Here is a 21567-nt window from a genome sequence, read left to right on the forward strand (position 1 = left end):
GTCCTATAGTAAGTTCTTAATAAACTGTGAACCTATGAATATGTGATTATTTATTCTACTTTCTTCTTATTGCTTCTCTTCTTTATTTTGCTATTGGAAGTGAAAGTCAAGTTGGCTGTTTAGAAGATTCCTATGTAATGGTATTGATTGAAGAAATATGAAAATTTCTTTGAGATAAATTAGAACAGAAATAATGTTCTAGATTTAGCAAATTATATTCATCCTTTATATGTTTATTTAATATTGATGTAGTACAGTTACTTAATGTTCTGTGTAATCATTAAACACAACATTATATATTATAAAATTCGTAAGAAGAAGGACAGGTAAAACTTTGCCCTCTGTTGAAGAAATCTGACAAATGCACTAAGTTAAATTAAATTTAATTTCCTTTTAGAATTTCAACAAGTAAACATTACTCCACCAAAATTTATTTTGAAGCCAAGACCAAAAAGGAGTAAACGGCAGGTATGTATTCATGGTGGTGTGTCGTGATATTTTAAAACAACTGTCAGCTGCCAATCATTTGAGTATACAGGTAGTCTGTGTGAAAGGGTGAGTACTAGTTCAGGAATTTGTCAGGGTATGATAAACCGTAGGGTGACAGATCTGAAGAAGCAGTAGAAAGGGGCCATATTATTTCACAGATGCAGTAAGTATTCAAGATAGTGGTGATAATGTGATTCTTCATCATATTATGGGTTATAAGGCTCCTGCTTGTGGCATCTCAGGTTCTTTCTACCATAGCCTTCTTTTCTTGCCCAGATAAGTACCACACACTGGAGTCCATTTGTACAGAATATATCCTTGTATTTATTTCCTTGAAGATAACCCCTTAGGAATGAATCTATCAGGTTGTGAAGCCACAAAATGTTTTTGTCTCACTTGAGCAATTTTGGAGTCCGGGATATAAAATTAGGTCAGGGGCTTTATGATTGTTCAACTGGATCTTGGACTGGGTAATAATAACTGTTGATACAGTGCTTTAAACCAAGTGAGGTCGGTACTGTTATTCCCCTTTCACTGAAAGAAAAGTGATGGCTGACATGTGAAAATGACTTACTCAGAATCATAGAGTTGGTAAATAGTTTAGAAAAAATTAAGTTACGGCCATCAGAGTCAAGATGTTACTACTGTGGGTATGGGCAGAGGGATAGGTGTTAAAAATACAAGATGAAGGCAATAGATTCTTAGTAAGATCAAGAAGTTGAAGGAACCAGATATCTTCTTTTTATTACCTTGAAATAAAATATGTTTACAGACAGATTTTTATTGTGAATAATAATTGCTAAATTTTTACCTTGTGCCTGGCCCTATTACAAGAATTTTAACTATGTAAACACATTTAACCCTCATAAAAACATTAAGAGGAAGATATTATTACAGGTTAAGTATTCCTTTTCCAAAATGCTTGGTACTAGAATTGTTGCAACAGATTTTGATTTTTTTTTTTTTTTTTTTTGTAGCGGGGGAGTGGGGTGGATTTCAGAATATTTCATTATACTTAGTGGTTCAACATCCCCAATTCAAAAATTCAAAATCTGAAATGCTCCAATGAGGATTTCTTTGGAATGTAATATTGGTGCCCAAAAAGTTTTTCATTTTGCAGCATTTGGGGTTTTGGATTTTTAGATGAGAGATACTCAACCTATATTATCCCCATTTTACTGATAAAGATGCCTTGAAGCATAAGAGGATTAAGAAACTTGCCAAAGCCACGTAGGGTTACTCAGTGGTGGAGCTGGGATTCTGACCTAGGAAGTCTGGTCTCAGAGAGGTGCTTATAACCACATATACACCAAGTATTGCCTCTCAGACCCATGTGTTGCACGAATTATTATTGCAACTTTTATAAATGTTATGAATGTTTATATATTATATATACATGAATAGAAGATAGAGACATTTATATCTTGAGTCCCAGTTAGGTAAAATAATTACCATCAGTATTTAATGTGAAACAGTATTTTTGTGAATTATAGACTAAAAGAATAGGATAATAGTCTTTTGACATGTGTCCTGAAGTTCTTCATAAACATCTCAACGTCTAGTCATTTGGTAAGTGGTCAAGTCCTTAATAACTCTTTCTGAGAAAGCCATGGTCCCATGGAGGTGAAGTGCTACAAAACTGTGGGCCAGAATGACAACTCTCTGACATTAGCAAAGTGTTGGGACTTGTTGAAAAGTTTACTGTATTAACTAGTCTCTCACAAGTAGCAAAGCAGTTCTATTGCCCTAAAACACCCCCCTCCCTTAAAAAAAAAATGACTCTTGTTATTAGGTGCACTTTAGTGTTATTCTTTGGTTTCCAACCTCAGAATTGTATCTATTATTCCCTATCACCGTGGTGTTATAGGAGATTTTTTTTTAAAGTTTTTAAGCTTAGGAATGCAGTTAGCAATGATAGAATCCATATAGCAGCACTTTAAAAGTTTATTTTAACAGCACCACTCAAAACAGACATACACTTATTGATATTTAGGTTTGATTGTATACCCTTATCACAAAAATGGACTGTGGGTAAGTGATCAAAATGTTTTCTGGAAAATTTATATTGAACTATGACATAAAGGAAAAAGTTAGCTTTACATACCTGGTTAATGATTGTATTATAGGCTAACTATAGAGAAGAAGGAGAATGGCTGCCTTAGTGGCTCTTTCCTATAACAGTCATTGATCATGATTTTGAAGGAGGAGAAAACTTGTTGAGCAGAGAAAGCTAGCTGTTAATAGACAACTCAAGACTGCCTAGGAGTTCTCAAAGCTATTCAAACAAAGACCCCATGTCATTTGGGGATCCCCTGAACCATCCTAGATGAAGGCTCATGACTCACTCCCAATGTGGAGATTAAATAATAAAAGTGCCCATCACTCCAGTCTGCACCCTCGCACAGATACTCAGAGGACCTTAAATTAAATCCAAAAGTATGCTCTTCATGTGTTACTATTTTCAAGATAGATTGTTAAATGAAAATCGCTAGTTGCAGAAGGGAGTGAAATAAATGGAAGTACAAAATATAGGATATATTCACACTTAGTTTTAAATGCATAAATATTTCTGGGAGGAACCAGTAACTTGCTGTACCCATTGTGGGGGAAGCAGTAAGAACTGAGTAGGTAGAGAATAGAGGTGAGAGGAAGACATTCATCATATGCCCTTTTATACTTTTTAAATTTTTTGAGCCATGTAAATCTATTACCAATTCAGAAACTAAGCAAATTGATGAAAAAGATTTTAAATGCTAAAGGAATAAAAAGGAAAATTTTGTTTTGTCAGTTTCTTCCACATTTTGTGGCTTTTCACAGCCAAGTTTAGAGGTCTGAGTTAGGTGCTTTTTCTTTTACTGTATTACAGCTTCGTCGATATCCTCGTAATGTAGAAGAAGAAACCAAGTACATTGAACTGATGATTGTGAATGATCATCTTATGGTAGGATTTGCTGTTGTTTTTAAACCTGTTCGTGCCTAGGGTAAAACTGGTGAGTGCAAAAATATGTTTAGAAAAAGCAAGAGGCCCATCAAGCTGTAATCTGAAGAAGGTATTTGTATAATAAAATTTATTTTTTAGCTCGCGACAACCTGAAATTAGGAAATATTCTTAGATGGAAATAACTAGCGGTAATTTTTGAGTTGTCAAAAGTATTTTGTGACTCATAGTATCAACTTTTGAATTTACTTGATTAGTAGAGGTACTAATAATTTGAATCTCCACTTACTAAAATGACAAGGTTTTAAAAAAAATGGAAATCCCATTATATGTTGAAAAAGTGAGCCACCAATTGTGTAAGATTTTAGTTTGCAAGGTACAGCTTTATCTTAACAAAAGGAAAGCAGTTTTTCCGTTTCAGTCTTACTGTGCAGAAATCATATGGAAATGCTTACAGAGCTAACCAGTGAAAATTCTTAGGATAAGAACTTGACAAAACTTTTATGTTGCTGAATCAAATTGTTTTGACCCATAGTGTTTATATTCAGTTCATGGGCATGTTGCAGGCAGTATGACTACATTCATAGCACAGCAATGAGTTATAATGATAATTGTTCCATGTAACCAGAGTTTTAAACTAAGAAGGTACATACTGTTGAACTTATCTTAATTTCCAGTACAAGTGCATTTTAATTTACTTTGAACTATTTATTTGAGGAAAAATTTGTCATTTATTTATATATGCTTAAATATATGGAAATAACTTAGATCTTAATTATTACTGTTGCTAATAATAATAACAGGATAAATCAGGATTGAGTGTTGCTTCCTTGTTCAAGCTAGGTCTAAGTTTTATCTTTCTACCCATTCGAATCCAGTGAATATTATTGTTCTCTAAGAGTTTTATAAAATAAAAATAAGCTATTTTGAGCATTTTAGATTGTCACAAATTCAGATGTACATAGACATCTGTAGATACAAAACATAAGCAAAATGAACCTGGTATAAGACAGTAGAGATGGGTGAGGCCTGTGGTGAAAAGAATGGTGCATGGCCCATCTAAGGGGAGCACCTGCCTCTCAGTGTTTGCCAGTTACTACCAAGTGGGAATGCTAATTTTAACTGAAACCAGGAATTGGATTTTACGTGATACTTCCTGATTTTTAAAACACACTTGAGACCAAAGATGTATGTGATCCACATCTGTCCTGTATGCCACCTCACTGTAACCTTTATCTTTGAGCTTTCTTCTTGCTGAATAAGTTGTGTAGAACTTTCAAATTTTTATGCTTTCAGCAATGTTCACATCCACTTTTACTGTCTGTACCCCTACTTAGGTTTGTATGATGTCTTACAATTCGTAGATGACTTTCATATGTTTTATCATTTTGGATAACAATCCTGATAAAAATAAACCTATGAAATGAATGGTTTCGATATTTTTTATTTATCTTCCAGATGAATAAATCAAGGCCTCAGTCTTTCAAGAGCCCTGTCTCAGGCAACACAGCAGATAAAGAACTTGATCTCAACTCTGACTCTAACATTGTTTTACAGAAAATATATTTGTTTACATTTTTAGAGCTCTTTCAATTACACCATGTTTTCTCTGATGAGGTGATTATTTTCTGATCACTTCAGAAGACCTTCACTTGTTTGTTTTCTTTTGCTTTCAGTTTAAAAAACATCGGCTTTCTGTTGTACATACGAATACATATGCGAAATCTGTGGTGAACTTGGCAGATTTAGTAAGTATCAACCCAATTCATTGTTGCCCTAGAAGAATCTTATTTTCCTGATTGCTAATAGAATGGGTAATATGGTTCATATAGTTTCACTGCTCTATGTTGCACTTCAGCCAAGGTGTCTAGTAAGTTCTGGGTGACATTGCAATAGACTTTATTGACTTTGATCTCTGGCTGGGAAGAGGAACTGGTCAAAGTTATCCATAGATATACCTGAAATTCCATGTGTTTTTTCACACTGTAAAAATAAAGGTTGTGTTATACCCCTACCAAAGGTATTCATAGTAACTTCTAGCGAGGGAGAAACAGTACAACAGTTGTACTTTTTCTTAAGAGTGTCTGGTGCTGTGGCAGTGATGCAACTAAGTAATTCCACTCTACCTCCGTACTTCCCAAATCTTTCCGTGACAGGGCTGTCCCGGTACCTTCTTCACAAGTCTAATCAGAGCCAATCAGGTTGTATGGAAATTATTTGGAGAGTCTTCATTGCTCCATTTTTGAGCACATGCATGAATTCTTTTTCCAGGGCACCAGAAAACAGATTAAGGTGGAGCCTTGAATAGGATGCAATTATTTGTTAAAAACGGGATCTTTTGTTTCTAAAATGTTCTCTGTTCTTTGGGTATTACTCAGTCAACAGTTTCATTCTCTGTTACCCCAGGGAAATGCATGTAAATTAGAAAGTTATCTTTCTTTAACTAAAACCCAAGAATTTTCCATGAAAGGAGTTTTGTAGTCCTGTTCATAAACTATTTGATTTTACCACATGTACAGCTGATGTGTTCATTTTATTAATATACTAGATATATCAAGACCAACTTAAGACCAGGATAGTATTGGTTGCCATGGAAACCTGGGCGACTGACAACAAGTTTGCCATATCTGAAAATCCAATGATCACCCTGCGTGAGTTTATGAAATACAGGAGGGATTTTATCAAAGAGAAAAGTGATGCAGTTCACCTTTTTTCGTACGTTACTTATGTAATGACCTATTACTTTTTTTGATTCCATGTTAAATAAGCTTTATTGTGACTGAAATGTATCCTTTCTGCTACATAACACAATTAGGATTTGACATGGCAGATGGCAGATAGAGTTGGAAAAAGTTTTAAAGTATAGATCGTTTAAAATTGTCATGAAAATGTAAATGATTTAATTTTGAGTTATTTTATTATTTAATGTTTGTTTTAATTTTTCAAGATATTTAATGGATCAGAGCATTTGCTGAGTAAAAATACTGCTAATACTTTTATTTAGCATTTTTAACTGCAGATAAATTATATTCTTTAAAGCTACTGTCTTTTAAATGTTAATGTTTTCTCTGTTTTTGCTTCTAAAATGAGAGCTTAGTATTTCTGGAATTTATTTTTAGTTTTTTCCTCACTCTTATGTTCTTTTTTTGATAGCATACATATTTGACGTAATAGCAAATTATATATAGTAGAATTTTTAAAAAATCTATCATCTAAAGTCAGAGCTGTTGAAGGCAGTTATAAAAGGAAGAAAAGATTTATTTTGGGATAACTTTATATATTATTTCAAATTTAGAGAAAAGTTACAAGAATACTACAAGGAAATTGCATGTGCCCTCTATCCAGATTCATTAGTTACTCACATTTTCCCCATTTGTTTTATAATTTTCTTCCAGTCTCCCTCCCTTCTTTCTAATCATCCATCCTTCAGTTTTTTTTTTTTTTTTTTTTTTCCCCTGAACCTTTTGAAAGTAAGTTGAAGACACTGGGCATTTATTATTAAATAGTATGTATTCTCTAAATGTGAAAAGACATTCTTTTATATAATGACAGTAAATTATTAAAACCCAAAAATTTAACATCGATACAATACTTTTATGCAATCCATGGTCTGTATTCAAATTTCACCAATTGTCTCAATAATATCTTTTATAGATAATTTTCCCCACTCAAGATCCAAGCCAGTTTCACACATTGCATTTAATTATCATGTCTCTTTAGTCTCCTTTAATCTGAAAGATTTCCTCAGCTTTCCTTTGTCTATTGTGAATTTAACACGTTTGAAGAGTAAAAGCCAATTATTTTATTGACTGTTCCTCATTATGGGAATGCCTGATGTTTTCTCATTATGACATTCAAGTTATGTATTTTTGGCAGAAATACCAGAGAGGTGATCTTGTGTCTTTCTCAGAGTACGTCATATCAACCAATTCTTTTTTAATAGATATACTTCAATTTAAGATATTTATTAATCTTATGGGAAAACATGCCTCAGAAACCTTTTGCTTTGGTTACATGTGTAAACAATTTTTACATTCTTCCCTTACAACATGAATATATTGTATAGAAATCTTATGTATTTTGTGAAAATAAATGTAGTAAACTAATAATGAGAGATGCTATGATGTTTGAACTGTGAACAGTAAGCATTTTTCATTTCCTTTTCTAAAAGGGGGAGTCAATTTGAAAGTAGCCGGAGCGGGGCAGCTTATATTGGTGGGATTTGCTCGTTGCTGAAAGGAGGAGGCGTGAATGAAGTAGGTGTGAACATCTGTACAATACAAAGTGGTATGATGGCTGAAAATGTTTTCCTCATACTTAAGTGATAATTTCTCAGTATTCATACACTCCAGATGTTAGATTGCTATGTTACAAATCAGTGTGGTGTCCTGGCACAGTGGCTTATTCCTGTATCTAGCACTTTGGGAGGCTGAGGAGGACAGATTACTTAAGCTGAGGAATTTGAGACCATCCTGGGTAACAAGACAAAACCCCATTTATATCAAAAATACAAAAAATAAGCTGGGTGTGTTAGCGTGTGTCTCTAGCCCCAGCTACTGGAGAGGCTGAGGTGGGAGAATGGCTTGAATCTGGGAGGTGGAGGTTGCATTGAGCCTAGATTGCGCCATTACACTCTAGCCTGGGCAACAGAGTGACTGACACCTGTCTCTAAATAAATAAATAAATAAATAAATAAATAAATAAATAAAATATGGTTACTATAAGTGACCAGAGGATAAACTCAGGAAATAGTGATATAATATATGTCAGTTATTATACATTCATGTTATATTTAGAATAATTTCCAGATTAAGCTATTTACAGATTAAATAGAATCTTTACGTTACCTTCATTGAAAATAAAGCCCTATTTATCACTTTGAATGATTTTCCAGGGAATTCAACAATTCCCTGAAGCATCAGCTTGCCACCTAACAACACAATTTGATAGTTTTTCCTTAGTATTTAACAGATTTGGGGATAAGAAAAATAGAATAGGTTTTCCAAAGGGTTCCTTTCACTTCTAAGGCACTAAACTGATGAGAGATGATCGAAAAGAAAATACTTGCATCTTTAAGAGGCTACAAATTGAAAAATATATCCTCAGTTCTTAAATTTCGGTTGAGGGGAATTTCAGGAGTACAAGTGAACACAAAGATGGACAAGTCCTAAAAACAATTTACACATTTAGTTTTATTTTGTATTATTGAAAAGACTGATTTAATTATATACCAATATTGAATTTTTCAAGAATTTCAGTGGTGAAATTTGGACTCAGATAGACATTTCAAAAACCCAAAAGCTGTGATTATTTCCTGACTTCTAGTATTCCCTGTAAGACCTCATCAAACATGGATTTTTGTTTCTTAACATTTTTTCCTAACTGCATATTCAGTGCTGGCTACAATGTGTTGTTTAGCCTCTGCTAAAGAAATTGCTTAGAAATTACTTGTTTTCAAAGATATTGTGACATTTTTCTCTTGTTATTTTTCACTGACAATTTAGATTTACATACATTTTATTTTTCTTTTTGTTTTTCAGTTTGGGAAAACTGATTTAATGGCTGTTACACTTGCCCAGTCATTAGCCCATAATATTGGTATTATCTCAGACAAAAGAAAGTTAGCAAGTGGTAAGTTTTAGTACGTGTGTGGTTAATTGTATTTAAAATAGACTATTTGTAAAATATTTTGGAGGTTAAATTTTTTGATTTTAGTTGCTTGAAAAGAATTTTAGTGATAATAAATGATAAACAGCCAGGGCACAAACGGTTGCTTCCCAAAGTAATACAAAGGAATATTTACATTATAGATGGAAATTTCTGCATGTATAATAAACTTTAAAGCCATGTGATAATAAATATAAGCTGAATTTAACCTTATAAGGGACAAAATAAGCCCAGTTTGTTCATTAAAATGGTTTAGTAGAGACTTCCAGGCATATAGGCTTCAGACATACTGTTTTATTATGTTTTATTTAAAACATTTCTGAACATGGTCACAGACATAGAATTTCCCTGTCAGGATCAGACCTGATAAAAAGCTTAGTTAAGGGCCGGGCGCGGTGGCTCAAGCCTGTAATCCCAGCACTTTGGGGGGCCGAGGCGGGTGGATCACAAGGTCAAGAGATTGAGACCATCCTGGTCAACATAGTGAAACCCCGTCTCTACTAAAAATACAAAAAATTAGCTGGGCATGGTGGCGCGTGCCTGTAATCCCAGCTACTCAGGAGGCTGAGGCAGGAGAATTGCCTGAACCCAGGAGGCGGAGGTTGCGGTGAGCCAAGATCGCGCCATTGCACTCCAGCCTGGGTAACGAGAGCGAAACTCTGTCTCAAAAAAAAAAAAAAAAAAGCTTAGTTAATATATGCATCTAGTATAATATGCTAGGTTTGGCATCTTTTATAAATAATGTCTTTTTTCAAGTAGCTAACGTCATTTCACCCTGAATGGTCAAATACTATGTAAAATGTCTTTATTTCCATTTTTATTTCATCATTTTAGTAACAAATCTTTAAAATGTTATTTTTATAATCTGGAATCCCAGCACTTTGGGAGACAGAGGCAGGTGGATCACCTGAGGTCAGGAGCTCAAGACCAGCCTGGCCAACATGGTGAAACCCCTGTCTCTACTAAAAATACAAATATTAGGAGGGTGTGGTGGCAAGTGCATGTATTACTAGCTACTTGGGAGGCTGAGGCAGGAGAATCACTTGAACCTGGGAGGCAGAGCTTACAGTGAGCCGAGATCACACCATTTTACTCGAGCCTGAGCAACAGAGTGAGAGTCTGTCTCAAAAATAAAATAAAATAAAATAAAGTAGAATAAAATAACTGTTACCATTTACAGAGTATGGTAATCAACTGTTACCATAATAAATGATTGAGTACTAGTATTATTTCCATTTAGATACTCATTTAATTCTCCAGATAATTCTACAGGACACCCATTTTAGGCCCATTTTATAGATGAAGTGACTAGATCTTACAAGTATAATGTCTCTAAGATTACACTTATATCAAATGGCAAACTCATGTTTTGAACCCTAGTATTCTGAAGCCCTTCTGCTTAACCATTAATATATTACACCGCCTTCTACCAGAAACCTTGGTGCATGCAGAGACTTTCAAAAATGGGCAAGAAAGTATAATAGTTCTCATGAAGGCCTATGAAATTGAGATCCTGTCAATGGTGACATAAAGTTCTTCACTATTCCATTGGTATTTGATTGTCTTTCAATTAATCCATTTTAAATAAAAGGTTTAAATATGGCCATTTGTTAAAATACAAGGACTTTTTGGTATTATATTATTACATAATTATATATAATCAAGATTATATAATTTTTATTATATAATCAAAGCATATTTTTGTTGTTGTATATTACATTAAAACTATTATAAGATGAATTAGAAAGAAGGAATGACTTTTTAAAAGGTATCTTAAGGAATAAAATGGAGGTAATGATTTTAAAATAGAAAGTACTTTAATGCACCTGTGTTCACATTACAACAAGGCTTGTGTATTAATTTTCTCTTAGGTGAATGTAAATGCGAGGATACGTGGTCCGGGTGCATAATGGGAGATACCGGGTGAGCCACTTCTATATGAAAATAGCTCAGTCTTACATTCTCTGCCATGCCGTTGTGTTGTTAGGAATATGACACTCAGTAGCTTAGTGCATGGAATCTAGCCATAGGCATTTATGAGACATCAGAAGTAAATATTCTTAATGGTTCTGTATATAACATATTTTTGCAAAATAACCTCTTGTTTATTAAAAAAAAGATTGATGTCGGTTAAGTTGGTAGACCTCAGAGATTTTTTTTTTCTGTAGCCTTGAATCTAGGCTAGAAATGTAAGAAATGAGGAAAAACTGTTTTTGATGGCTTACCTGCTAATTCCCATTCCTTTTATTTCTTCAATTCTAATTAAATCGTTTATCAACAGTAGTGTCCCTGGTAAGTTAACTCTTGAAAACAAAAATTAGAAAACAGCCTGGATTTGTAGCTTTCTCACATTTCTGAGGTGTAAATATTCCCACAATGGCTGATTTCAGCCATCACTGATGGCTTCACAATGTGGTATCACTAAAAAAGGAGTTGGGAAGAGAAATGTACAATCTGCTCTCCTGAGAAATGTTTTCATTTTTATACTGTCCTCCCCTTCACACACTCAGTCATCAGTGCTTGTCTTTTATTCTTTGTAAATAAATTTTAAAATTATTCCTTTTGCCGGGCGTGGTGGCTCAAGCCTGTAATCCCAGCACTTTGGGAGGCCAAGGTGGGTGGATCACGAGGTCAAGAGATCAAGACCATCCTGGTCAACATAGTGAAACCCCGTCTCTACTAAAAATACAAAAAAAAAAAAAAAATTAGCTGGGCATGGTGGCACGTGCCTATAATCCCAGCTACTCAGGAGGCTGAGGCAGGAGAATTGCCTGAACCCAGGAGGCGGAGGTTGCGGTGAGCCGAGATTGTGCCATTGCACTCCAGCCTGGGTAACAAGAGTGAAACTCCGTCTCAAAAAAAAGAAAAAAAATTTATTCCTTTTATTCCAAGCTTATCATTACTGCCCTAGTTTAAACTTTGACCATCTTTTGCTGTTATTATTTGAATGACATTCCAAATACTCAGTATAAATTGGGTTGAGTGTATACTGCTTGGATGATGGGTACACCAGAATCTCACAAATCACCACTAAAGAACTTACTCATGTAACCAAATACCACCTGTTCCCCAAAAATCTATGGAAATAAAAAAATTTGAAATATTACTAAAATAATAACAGCAAAACATGGTCAAAGTTTAAACTAGGACAGTAATGATGGTAAGCTTGGAATCATCATCATTCAAAAGGTATGAAGAATAAAACGGTGGGCACTTGTACACCCGTTTTGCAGCTTTTGAAGGGTAAAATACTACATTTGTGGTGAAATCTCCCTTGTGTCCTACCTTATTAATTCCCAGCCCCAGCCAAGGTAACCACCATCTGAGTTTGGTTCCTATCATTTTCAAGTCATTCTTTATATTTTTACTGTGTAGTATGTATGCATGTTGGAGTAAAACATAGCATTGGTTTGCATGTTTTCAGTTTATGTGAAAGGCATCATGCTGTATGTGTTCTTCTGGTACTTGCTGTTTTTTGTTTTTTTTTTTTAATCAACATGATGTTTGTGAGGTTTACCCATCCTTTAAATATTCAACTCTTGTTCATTACATGCCATTCTCCTGCTCAGAAGTGTTGTGAGTCTCTGATGTCTGAAGAATGCAGTTCAAATTCTTAACTTCAGTATTTAGATGCCCATAATCTTTCTTCATTCTCGTTTGCAGTCTCCTTTTCTCCTACTATTCATGATTGGTTTGCTTACTATAATTGTACAGAAGTTTCTAGGTTTTTTGATTTGCTAACCATAATCCTACATAGATTTTCAGCTTCTTAAAAACTTGCTCACCATAATTGTACATTAATTTCCAACTTTGTCTGATTTCCTTAGTATATTCTCTTTATCCGGAATGCCTTTCCTTTTTTTTTCTCTAATCACATTTCTAACCATCTCAGATGTATTTTAATTTTATCCCCTGCATTATAACTTAATTCTATATGTACTTATACTTCCTTTCACTAGATAGTTATACATTTTTGAGAGGCTACTTATTATACTAACACATATTTCAGACTCATACCATAATCCTTTGTACACACTTGATTTTCAACTAATATTTCTTGACTGTATTTGAATTTTGAACTCACAGGATATGTATGACAAGAAAAATAAATGATAGAGGGAATGTATATGCAAACATGTGTTTAAAATATTTTTCCAGCCAGACGCAATGCCTCATGCCTGTAATCTCAGCACTTTGAGAGGCTGAGGCAGGCAGATTGCTTCAGCCCCAGAGTTTCTGACCAGCCTGAGCAACATGGCAAAACTCCATCTCTACAAAAAATACAAAAATTAACTAGGTGTGGTGGCACACACCTGTAGTCCTAGTTACTCAGGAGGCTGAGGTGGGAGGTTCACCTGATTCCAGGGAGGTTGAGGCTGCAGATGACTGTGCCACTGAATGGCAGCATGGGTGACAGCGTGAGACCCTGTCTCAAAAAATGATAATAATAATAATAATAAAGTAAAATATTTCTCCCAAAATCTTTGTTTAGTAATGAGAGGAAATGATAAAAGTCCTTGTTCCATAGTTGAAGTTTCAACAATTACTAAATTTCATACTAGAGATTCTTGTCTTTTAAATCCTACATAGTGTATTTGATTATTCTAATTATTAAAATGCTTAATAGATAATCTGTATAGCGCTAAGCATAATACATAGTGAAATCAAATGGCTACCTTCAAATACGTACAACTGTGTACATTGGAATTCTTACATTAAAGAGATACAAACAAGAGAAAAGCCCTTTGTATAAAACCATGGCATATGATTCTATAATTTGATCTATGCCAAATATCACCAAACAGCAGTAATTATGGACATTTGTTCCCATGGGTACATTCCCTACCATTTCTACTTTCTGAAGTTCTGTAATGCTAAAATGAAATGAATACCTTTAGTCATATTTAAAGCTATAAAAATTAAAATTTGAAGAATGCTCCGAAAACAATAGTTATATTACTCTGTGAAACAGAAGTTTTGGGTGCAGAGGTAGGGGAGAGACATGATATCTGCCTTCAGGTATTTGAAGGGCTATGCTAAGGCAGAGGAATAAGGCTTTATGTAGTTAAGAATACAAAACTGTTCAGAAGTTAGAAGTCAGATGTGGCAAAATAAAAGTAAGAGCAATCCATAAATTTTCAACTGTTCATATATTTAAAAAGCTTCACTGTGGGAGAGTGAGTTTACTGTCACTGCCAAGTGTTGGAGAACAGACTGAGCTTCCTCCCAGCTCTGCAGTGGGCAGGAAGGTGGGCTCGGCTGTGACCCCTGACGGTGCCTTTACAGAGAGGCCTTTGTAGGAATCTTAACTAGACTTCAAGTTCTAAGAATCCTACACTGAGAGTTAGTGACTTTTTACTTTGGCAATATGGAGCCAACTTAGGTTGACCAGTAGAATAAAGAAGGACTTTGAAAAGAGACCAATTTAAATTTGATAACTCTGGCAGAGATATGTTGGATGGATTAGAGGAATAGGTGATAAAAACATTGACTGGGGTATAAGCATTGCCAGGAAAAAAGGAAGTAATATTGTTACTGCAAAACAGGTGGCTTGGTTGGTCACTTGGTGGGTATCAACTTAATGGTTGTAACCAAGAAAGATTAAGTGAAAGGGATTTTACTACTTTTAGAAAGTAAGTAGAATACCATGGATAGTTCCTAAAGCAGTGTGTCCCTGAGATGGAAGCTGTCTCAGGTTCTATAAGCATAGGGTAATGAGAAATGATCTCATTGAATCTTGTAATGAGGTGGTGCTGGGAGGCATCACTGGACTGGATGCCGGAGCTCAATCTGCTTGGATCCTGAATCCTGTCATTCAGTGTATATTTGTTTGTTTTTCATTGTTATACATGAAAACCTGAGATTGGGTAATTTATAAAGAAAACAGGTTTACTTGGCTCACAGTTTTGCAGGCTGTACAAGCATGGCACTAGCATCTGCTCAGTTTCTGGTGAGACCTCAGGAAGGTTTTACTCATGGCAAAAGGCAAGGGGAAGCAGGTGTGTTACATGGCGAGAGAGGGAGCAGGGGAGAAGGGGCGTGGTGCTAGGCTCTTCTTAACAACCAGATCTCTTGTAAACTCATTACCAGCCATTTTCTCTTGGAGGATGCTTAGCCATTCATGGGAGGACTCTCTCATTAGGCCCCACTATCAACATTGGGGTCACATTTTAACATGATATTTGAAGGGGACAGACATCCAAACTATATCATTATGTCTGCTGCTTAATTCAGCCCCTGCTTCTTAGCTGAACACTTAGGTTCTTCCTGTGGTTGTACCATTGGTTCACCTGAGCATGCTTAGGCTATGTGACCTGAGAGTTCATGGGAACTGAAAAACAGTTCATAACCTTATTACATAAAAGTTGGACCAGATTGGTCTGGTGCTACAATATAAGAAACTTTCAAATGAAGAATAAAGTTTATGTCTCGTTAGGGTTTGTTACCTGAAAAAACCTGGTCCCTTTGCCTGGGGAGAATAAACAACTCTTCACAAGAATGCAGGTTTTGGCTGGCTCAGTGGCTCATGCCTATAATCCCTGCACTTTGAGAGGATCACTTGAGCCCAGAAGTTCGAGACCAAGCTGAGCAACATGGGGAAACTTTGTACAAATTTAAAAATTAGCTGGGTGTGGTGGCACATGCCTATAGTCCCAGCTACTCAGAGGCTGAGGTGGGAGAATTACTTGAGCCCGGTGAGCTGAGATCCTACCACTTAACTCCTACCTGGACAACAGAATGAGACCCTTGTCTCAAAAAAAAAAAAAAAATGCAGGTTTTGATCAATGGGAGTTTTATTACTAGTCACAAGTAAAGAGGGCTCTGAGAGTATTCTCCAGACCAGTGTCTTCCTGAGGAAAATCACCAGGAGGATTTTATGGGAAATGGAAAGGGAGCGGGTGTGTCATTAGATGTAGTGAAGGGTCCCAGGGGTGCAGACACAGGTAGTGAATCATTATGCCAGCATGTAGGTTTCAAGTTATGGTAGTGAAGCTATAGTTGCTCCTGTGGTGGAGACTTTAGCATGGTAATGAGGAAAGTTTACTTGAGTTCATCTGTAAATTGCCAGGATTTGTCAGGAGCTGGTTCCAGCTGACTAGGTGACCCCATATTCCACACAAAGTTTGAGAAAAAGCAGGCTGCAAGGCAGGAGACTGTAAAACAGGCTGATGGCTCAAGTTGATTGAATTCTTATAGTCTCTGGTAACCCTCCTTGTCTGCTTATAGGAAGTGTAGGTGAAGGAAATAAAGTAGTTCAAACAACTTAAACCTAAGACAGCTTTATTTGGAGAGTTTGGCAGGAAGCACTTTAAAAATGAGTTTAGAGTAAATAATTATTTATAAATTCCATTAGTTGATAACAAAGTATGAACTGCTGAGCTTAGAAGTAAGGATATAAATAGACAGTTTTTGCATGATGCTGGGAGACTATATAAAAACTACTCATTCTTATTTTTTTCCCTTTTTATCAAAGCTCAATGTAAAACAATGTTTTAAACATATAGAAAATAAAATTTTGGTGACTTCTCCAGTAATAACCATGGTTGATTTTAAAATACCACTGTATTTTAATTTAACAGTGTATAGTCAGCATTTTTCTGAGTGTTCTTCAACACTATGATCATTAATAACTATATGGTATTCTGTTTTATTAATATATCACAGTTTGGTTAACAGTTCTTACTATTGAACATTTAGGTTATGCTTTTGTTATTTTCTATTATAAATTGTGCCAACACAAAATCTTTGTTCGTACATCTTTGTGCACATAGCTAATTATTTCCTCAATAAAAGTTTCTAAAATTAGAATTACTAGATCCAAAGGTGTGCTCTTTTGGAGATTCTTAATGCATGTTGCCAAATTATTCTCTAATCAACATCTTTTTTTACTGTTGACCTTTTATTAGTTTTTTTAAAAAAACAACTTTAAACCTGAAAAAGAGTTGCAAGATTAATAACAAGCTTTTGTCCCTCGGATCATAAATTGCTTAGTATGCAATCACTCCCAAACACCTTACTGTGCATTTTCTACAAACAAGTACATCCTCATACATAACCACAATACAGGCAGTAAAATTATCTCATTCTTAGCCGTCATTCAAAATTGTCCCAGGTTTCAATAATGTCATCTGTAGCAAAAGGCATCATATTTTGTTTTATGTCTCTTTAGCTTCCTTCATTCTGGAACAGTTCCTCTGTCTTTCTTTGACTTTTAAGACCTGACATGTTTATATTATAAGTCAGTTATTTTGTGGAATGCTCTGCAGTTTGGATTCTAGCTTAGTTTTAATATTTAGAGAAGACTCATTATGAAATAAATTTTTCCTAACTCTCCTTGATTTAACTTGAATGCATATGCAAATAATGAACAACTCACAGCCACTGTTAGTCCCCAAATGAAGAATTTAGAAATAATATTGATTGAATAAAACTCTTATAGAGTGAATATAAATGTTGTACATAAGTAGACTTTATTCCGTCATTTTAAAGAGTAATATACAATTTTAAGTGTTCAGTTTTCAGGCTAATTCACAAACGAGAAAGATGAATTGAACCTGGCTATTTTCCTCTCTTTTATAGCTATTATCTTCCTAAAAAGTTCACCCAGTGTAGTATTGAAGAGTATCATGACTTTCTGAATAGTGGAGGTGGTGCCTGCCTTTTCAACAAACCTTCTAAGGTAATAAATGTGGTTAATAAGGTTTATAATATTAATTATTAACCTTTCTAAAATATTTAAAATACATATTTTCAGTGATTGAAGCATATAAGAGAGCTTTTCAACTTGGCATGTACATGCATATTCTAGAGATGCTATATATCTGCATATTCAAAGTCAGCTTTAATGTTGGGCATTTTTCCGCTATTCTGATGAGAATAGAAAGCAGGTAGAAATAACAGCGTTTGCTGTCTGAAAAATTTCCGTTTTCTTTTTATATAGCCAAGTGATGATTCAAAGTTAGTTTAAAAAAATGGTTTTATTTTACTTTTCTTTTTCATTTTCTTGATGCTTATTTTTTTTTGGTTACCTAATCACAACTCACACAGGTAGAACATGGGGGAATATCTACCCTCATCACTCCCTACCTGCTACTGCCTTTCCGAATGAGCAGTATGTTAAAATTATGTGTTTCTCAAATGAAAAGCAAGTCTTCTTAAAGCAGAAATGGAGAAAGTCTTGGACTTTGTCACAGCCTTTTACAACTTGCAGCATATCCTCTGATTACTGACTAGAAAGCAGATTTTCCTCCTGCATTTTGAAGACTTTCCATGTTAAAAAAGAATACTTTGTCCTTGTGAATTATGTGAACTAAGAAATGCTTCTGTGCACCACAGGGCTGTGCACCATTGCCTTTGTAATCATTTACCTGGTTTAGTTTCTGTTCACTACAGTGAAATTTTGAAAATGTATCATACTGCATTGAAAAGCAAATTGACAACTTTAAGACTCTCCAAAAGCTTGGAAAGAGAAAATTTGAGCTGTATCGCTGCTGCCACAAATACTAAACAGTTCAAGTATTTTTACCAAAATAATTGATTATTGTAAACCCAGAGTAAGAGAATAAGTGTGGTTTTAATTTGGATAAGTTTTTATTTTGGCTGTTTTTTATTTGTCATCACTTTCAACCAAAAATGAAGTAAAGACAAAAGTTGATTCATTTGTAGAAGAGAGAATGTTTAAAATCAAGTGGGTTTTGTTGTTGTATATTTTATTTTGTTGTTTTTTTCCCTCTAGTTATGAAAATGTATGTGTGTGTGTGTGTGTGTATGTCCATCTGTTTACTGGTGTGTGTACATTTTAATTCTATAATATGTAAACTTTTATTAGCTTTTGATTATTATATATCTGGCATATAACAATTATTTACTAATTTGCATATCACCATAGGATACATTATATTCGAAAGAGAACAAAATTGATGAAGAGCTAAACAATAAAACAGACCTAAAACATACTCTTGGACCAGTCAAAATTTGCTTCAATCTCTGGGGCAAATTTAATTTTTGTTCTCTGCAAAACTATCTTAATAGGAGGAGCTGTATTTTATGTTAAGTAGATCAATGGATATACTAATTGTTTGATGCTTTTCTCATTGTCTATGAAATAGTTTCCTGTATCAGAAGGAGATATAGTAATAAAAGGTTTTTCACAGATGACTAAACTTAACCTTCACAACAATTTTCTGATGTAGGTGGACAACTAATATTATTATTATTCCTGTTTTGGGTATTAAGGTCTCTAAGATGTTAAGTAGTTTACTCGAGATAAGTAATTGAGCCAGGATTTTAATTTATACATCTGACTCCAGATTCACCACTTCCGGTTTCAAATGAATTTTCAGGAGAGAGTCTGGTTTGATTTTAGTGAATGGTTAGATCATCTTTAATGTTGAAGATGTTTGTCAGACCCTATGTGGTGTGTAGACACTTCTGTTCTAACGTTCCAAGTTCTGAAGTCATGTTTTCTAGTTTAGGAAAATAAAACTATATTTTGGAATGACTGACAGGGCAGGTGTATTTGGATATGGCACTTAGGGTCTCTCAAAGTCTTCGATGTTGAATTTTCTATATTTTAGTTCACTTTTTGGTTTTCCTCCCACAGCTTCTTGATCCTCCTGAGTGTGGCAATGGCTTCATTGAAACTGGAGAGGAGTGTGACTGTGGAACCCCAGCCGTAAGTCTCTGGTTGTTTTGTTGATATATTCTAGGTAATTCAGGGTCATTCCAGGTCCACACACTGGAACAAGTGTCATGCCTGGAAATTTTATAGGATTTGTGGAAGAAAGATTATTATTGTGAGTTTGTACATTTATTTTGGAAACATTCTTTTACTTTCAGGAAAGTGACACCATTTTCTGATGCTTTATTTCTTAGGAATGTGTCCTTGAAGGAGCAGAGTGTTGTAAGAAATGCACCTTGACTCAAGACTCTCAGTGCAGTGATGGTCTTTGCTGTAAAAAGTGCAAGGTAAATAAACATAAATGGCCATTTGACAGAAAAAAAGAATATACTTGATTAAATCCTTAAGGCTAGGTAAATATAATCTAATAACAAAAATAGTATCTATTACATATTAAATGACTAAGTGCCAGGTGCTTTACAGGATCCCCATAAAATCCTGTGAGGTGTAGTTGCTTATTATTATTCCCACCTAACAGATGAAAATACTAAAGCTAGTAGTGGTTAAGTAGTTTGCCGAAGGTCTTACACCAAGGAAGTTGGGAGAACTAGGGTGTGAACCCTGTTAATCTTCAGAGGCTGTCCTTTCCATACTTCCTGTGGAGCATGCACATTAAAAGAAACCAGGTGTTACTAATGTTTAAATGATGTTTAATTTTCTTGGTGAAGCCAAGGAGAGTTTCAATAGATGTTTTCTTGTTGCCCAACTTGGTGTGTCTCTTGCATTAACTGCTGAGGGAGGAAGGGAGTACTTTGAGACGTGATCATACCTTGCATATATTATCGTTGCTGCAGGTTTAGAATGCATCTTTACACACTTGATGTTTTCATCCTCTCAGCAGCATCCTCACACCTATCCCCAAATATTTAAGCCTTTATATAAAGACTAACAGTAATTTGAGGCTTACTTCCCCTAAAGAAATCTGAATCTTTCTCGTGTAAAATCTGGTATAGTAGTCTACATTATATCTGAGGTTTAATATCTGTCTCTCACTTTACTCTTGCGCATTTCATGGAGCAGAGCCAGGCACTTAGACAGTAATTGGTATACATTCTCAGTAAATATTTGTTCAGTGAGTGAATAAATATGCACAGCACTCTCTCAGTGATAATCTGCTGATTCAGTAACTTTAGTCTAATGAGTTAAAGGAGGATGGGATATGAAACTATCATAGTAAGCATCCACTGTGTGCCAGAGATTATGCACTTTTGTATCATCTTATATCTGAATTTCTCAACTCTGGCACTATTTTTGGCTGGATAATCCTTTGTCGTAAGGGTGTGTCTTGTGCATTGTAGGATATTTAGCAGTATCCCTGCATTACACCCATTAGGTGCTAGCAGCACCCCTCCTAGGTGGGCCAGCCAAAAATATCTTCATACACTGCCAAATGTTCCCTGGGAGATAAAAATCACCCCTAGTTGAGACCACTGTCTGAGATAATGCTCACAAGCACACTTTTGGGATAGGCATTATTATCCTGATTTTTACAATTAAGCAATCTCAGTCTCAAGGAAGTTAACCTCTACAGGCTCACTCAGCCAGAAAGGAATAGATGTACAGTTACACCCCAGATCTGCTGGCAGCAGCTTCTGTTGTTTCCACTCTGCCACTGTGTCTCCTGGCAGCTTTTTAAGACAAGCAGGCACTGGCAGAGATCTCTGAAAGCACTCTGTAAAAGAGAAGATAAAACCAAATGCAAAAGACATTCTTTGATTTTGGCTACCACCCCTGTTTATTCTGTCAGCTTTTTTCCACTGCTACAACATGAGATCCCAAATCATTTATCTTA

At 35.1% G+C, this 21567-nt stretch overlaps 1 protein-coding gene across 23 annotated transcripts in view; it reads left to right on the forward strand.

The window, feature by feature from the left end:
• Nucleotides 1-21567, forward strand: part of ADAM22 (ADAM metallopeptidase domain 22) — a 241831-nt gene that overhangs the window by 166708 nt on the left and 53556 nt on the right. For all 23 annotated transcript variants that reach the window (XM_074379366.1, XM_074379365.1, XM_074379371.1 and 20 more), the window contains 10 exons: nucleotides 398-468; nucleotides 3356-3430; nucleotides 5104-5175; nucleotides 5976-6142; nucleotides 7599-7683; nucleotides 8968-9058; nucleotides 10966-11017; nucleotides 17675-17774; nucleotides 19698-19769; nucleotides 19970-20062. In XM_074379366.1, coding sequence (XP_074235467.1) covers nucleotides 398-468; nucleotides 3356-3430; nucleotides 5104-5175; nucleotides 5976-6142; nucleotides 7599-7683; nucleotides 8968-9058; nucleotides 10966-11017; nucleotides 17675-17774; nucleotides 19698-19769; nucleotides 19970-20062 — 878 coding nt within the window. The remainder of the gene's footprint in view (nucleotides 1-397; nucleotides 469-3355; nucleotides 3431-5103; nucleotides 5176-5975; nucleotides 6143-7598; nucleotides 7684-8967; nucleotides 9059-10965; nucleotides 11018-17674; nucleotides 17775-19697; nucleotides 19770-19969; nucleotides 20063-21567) is intronic.

Source organism: Saimiri boliviensis, chromosome 10, assembly GCF_048565385.1.
Source record: "Saimiri boliviensis isolate mSaiBol1 chromosome 10, mSaiBol1.pri, whole genome shotgun sequence".
Taxonomy (NCBI): domain Eukaryota; kingdom Metazoa; phylum Chordata; class Mammalia; order Primates; family Cebidae; genus Saimiri; species Saimiri boliviensis.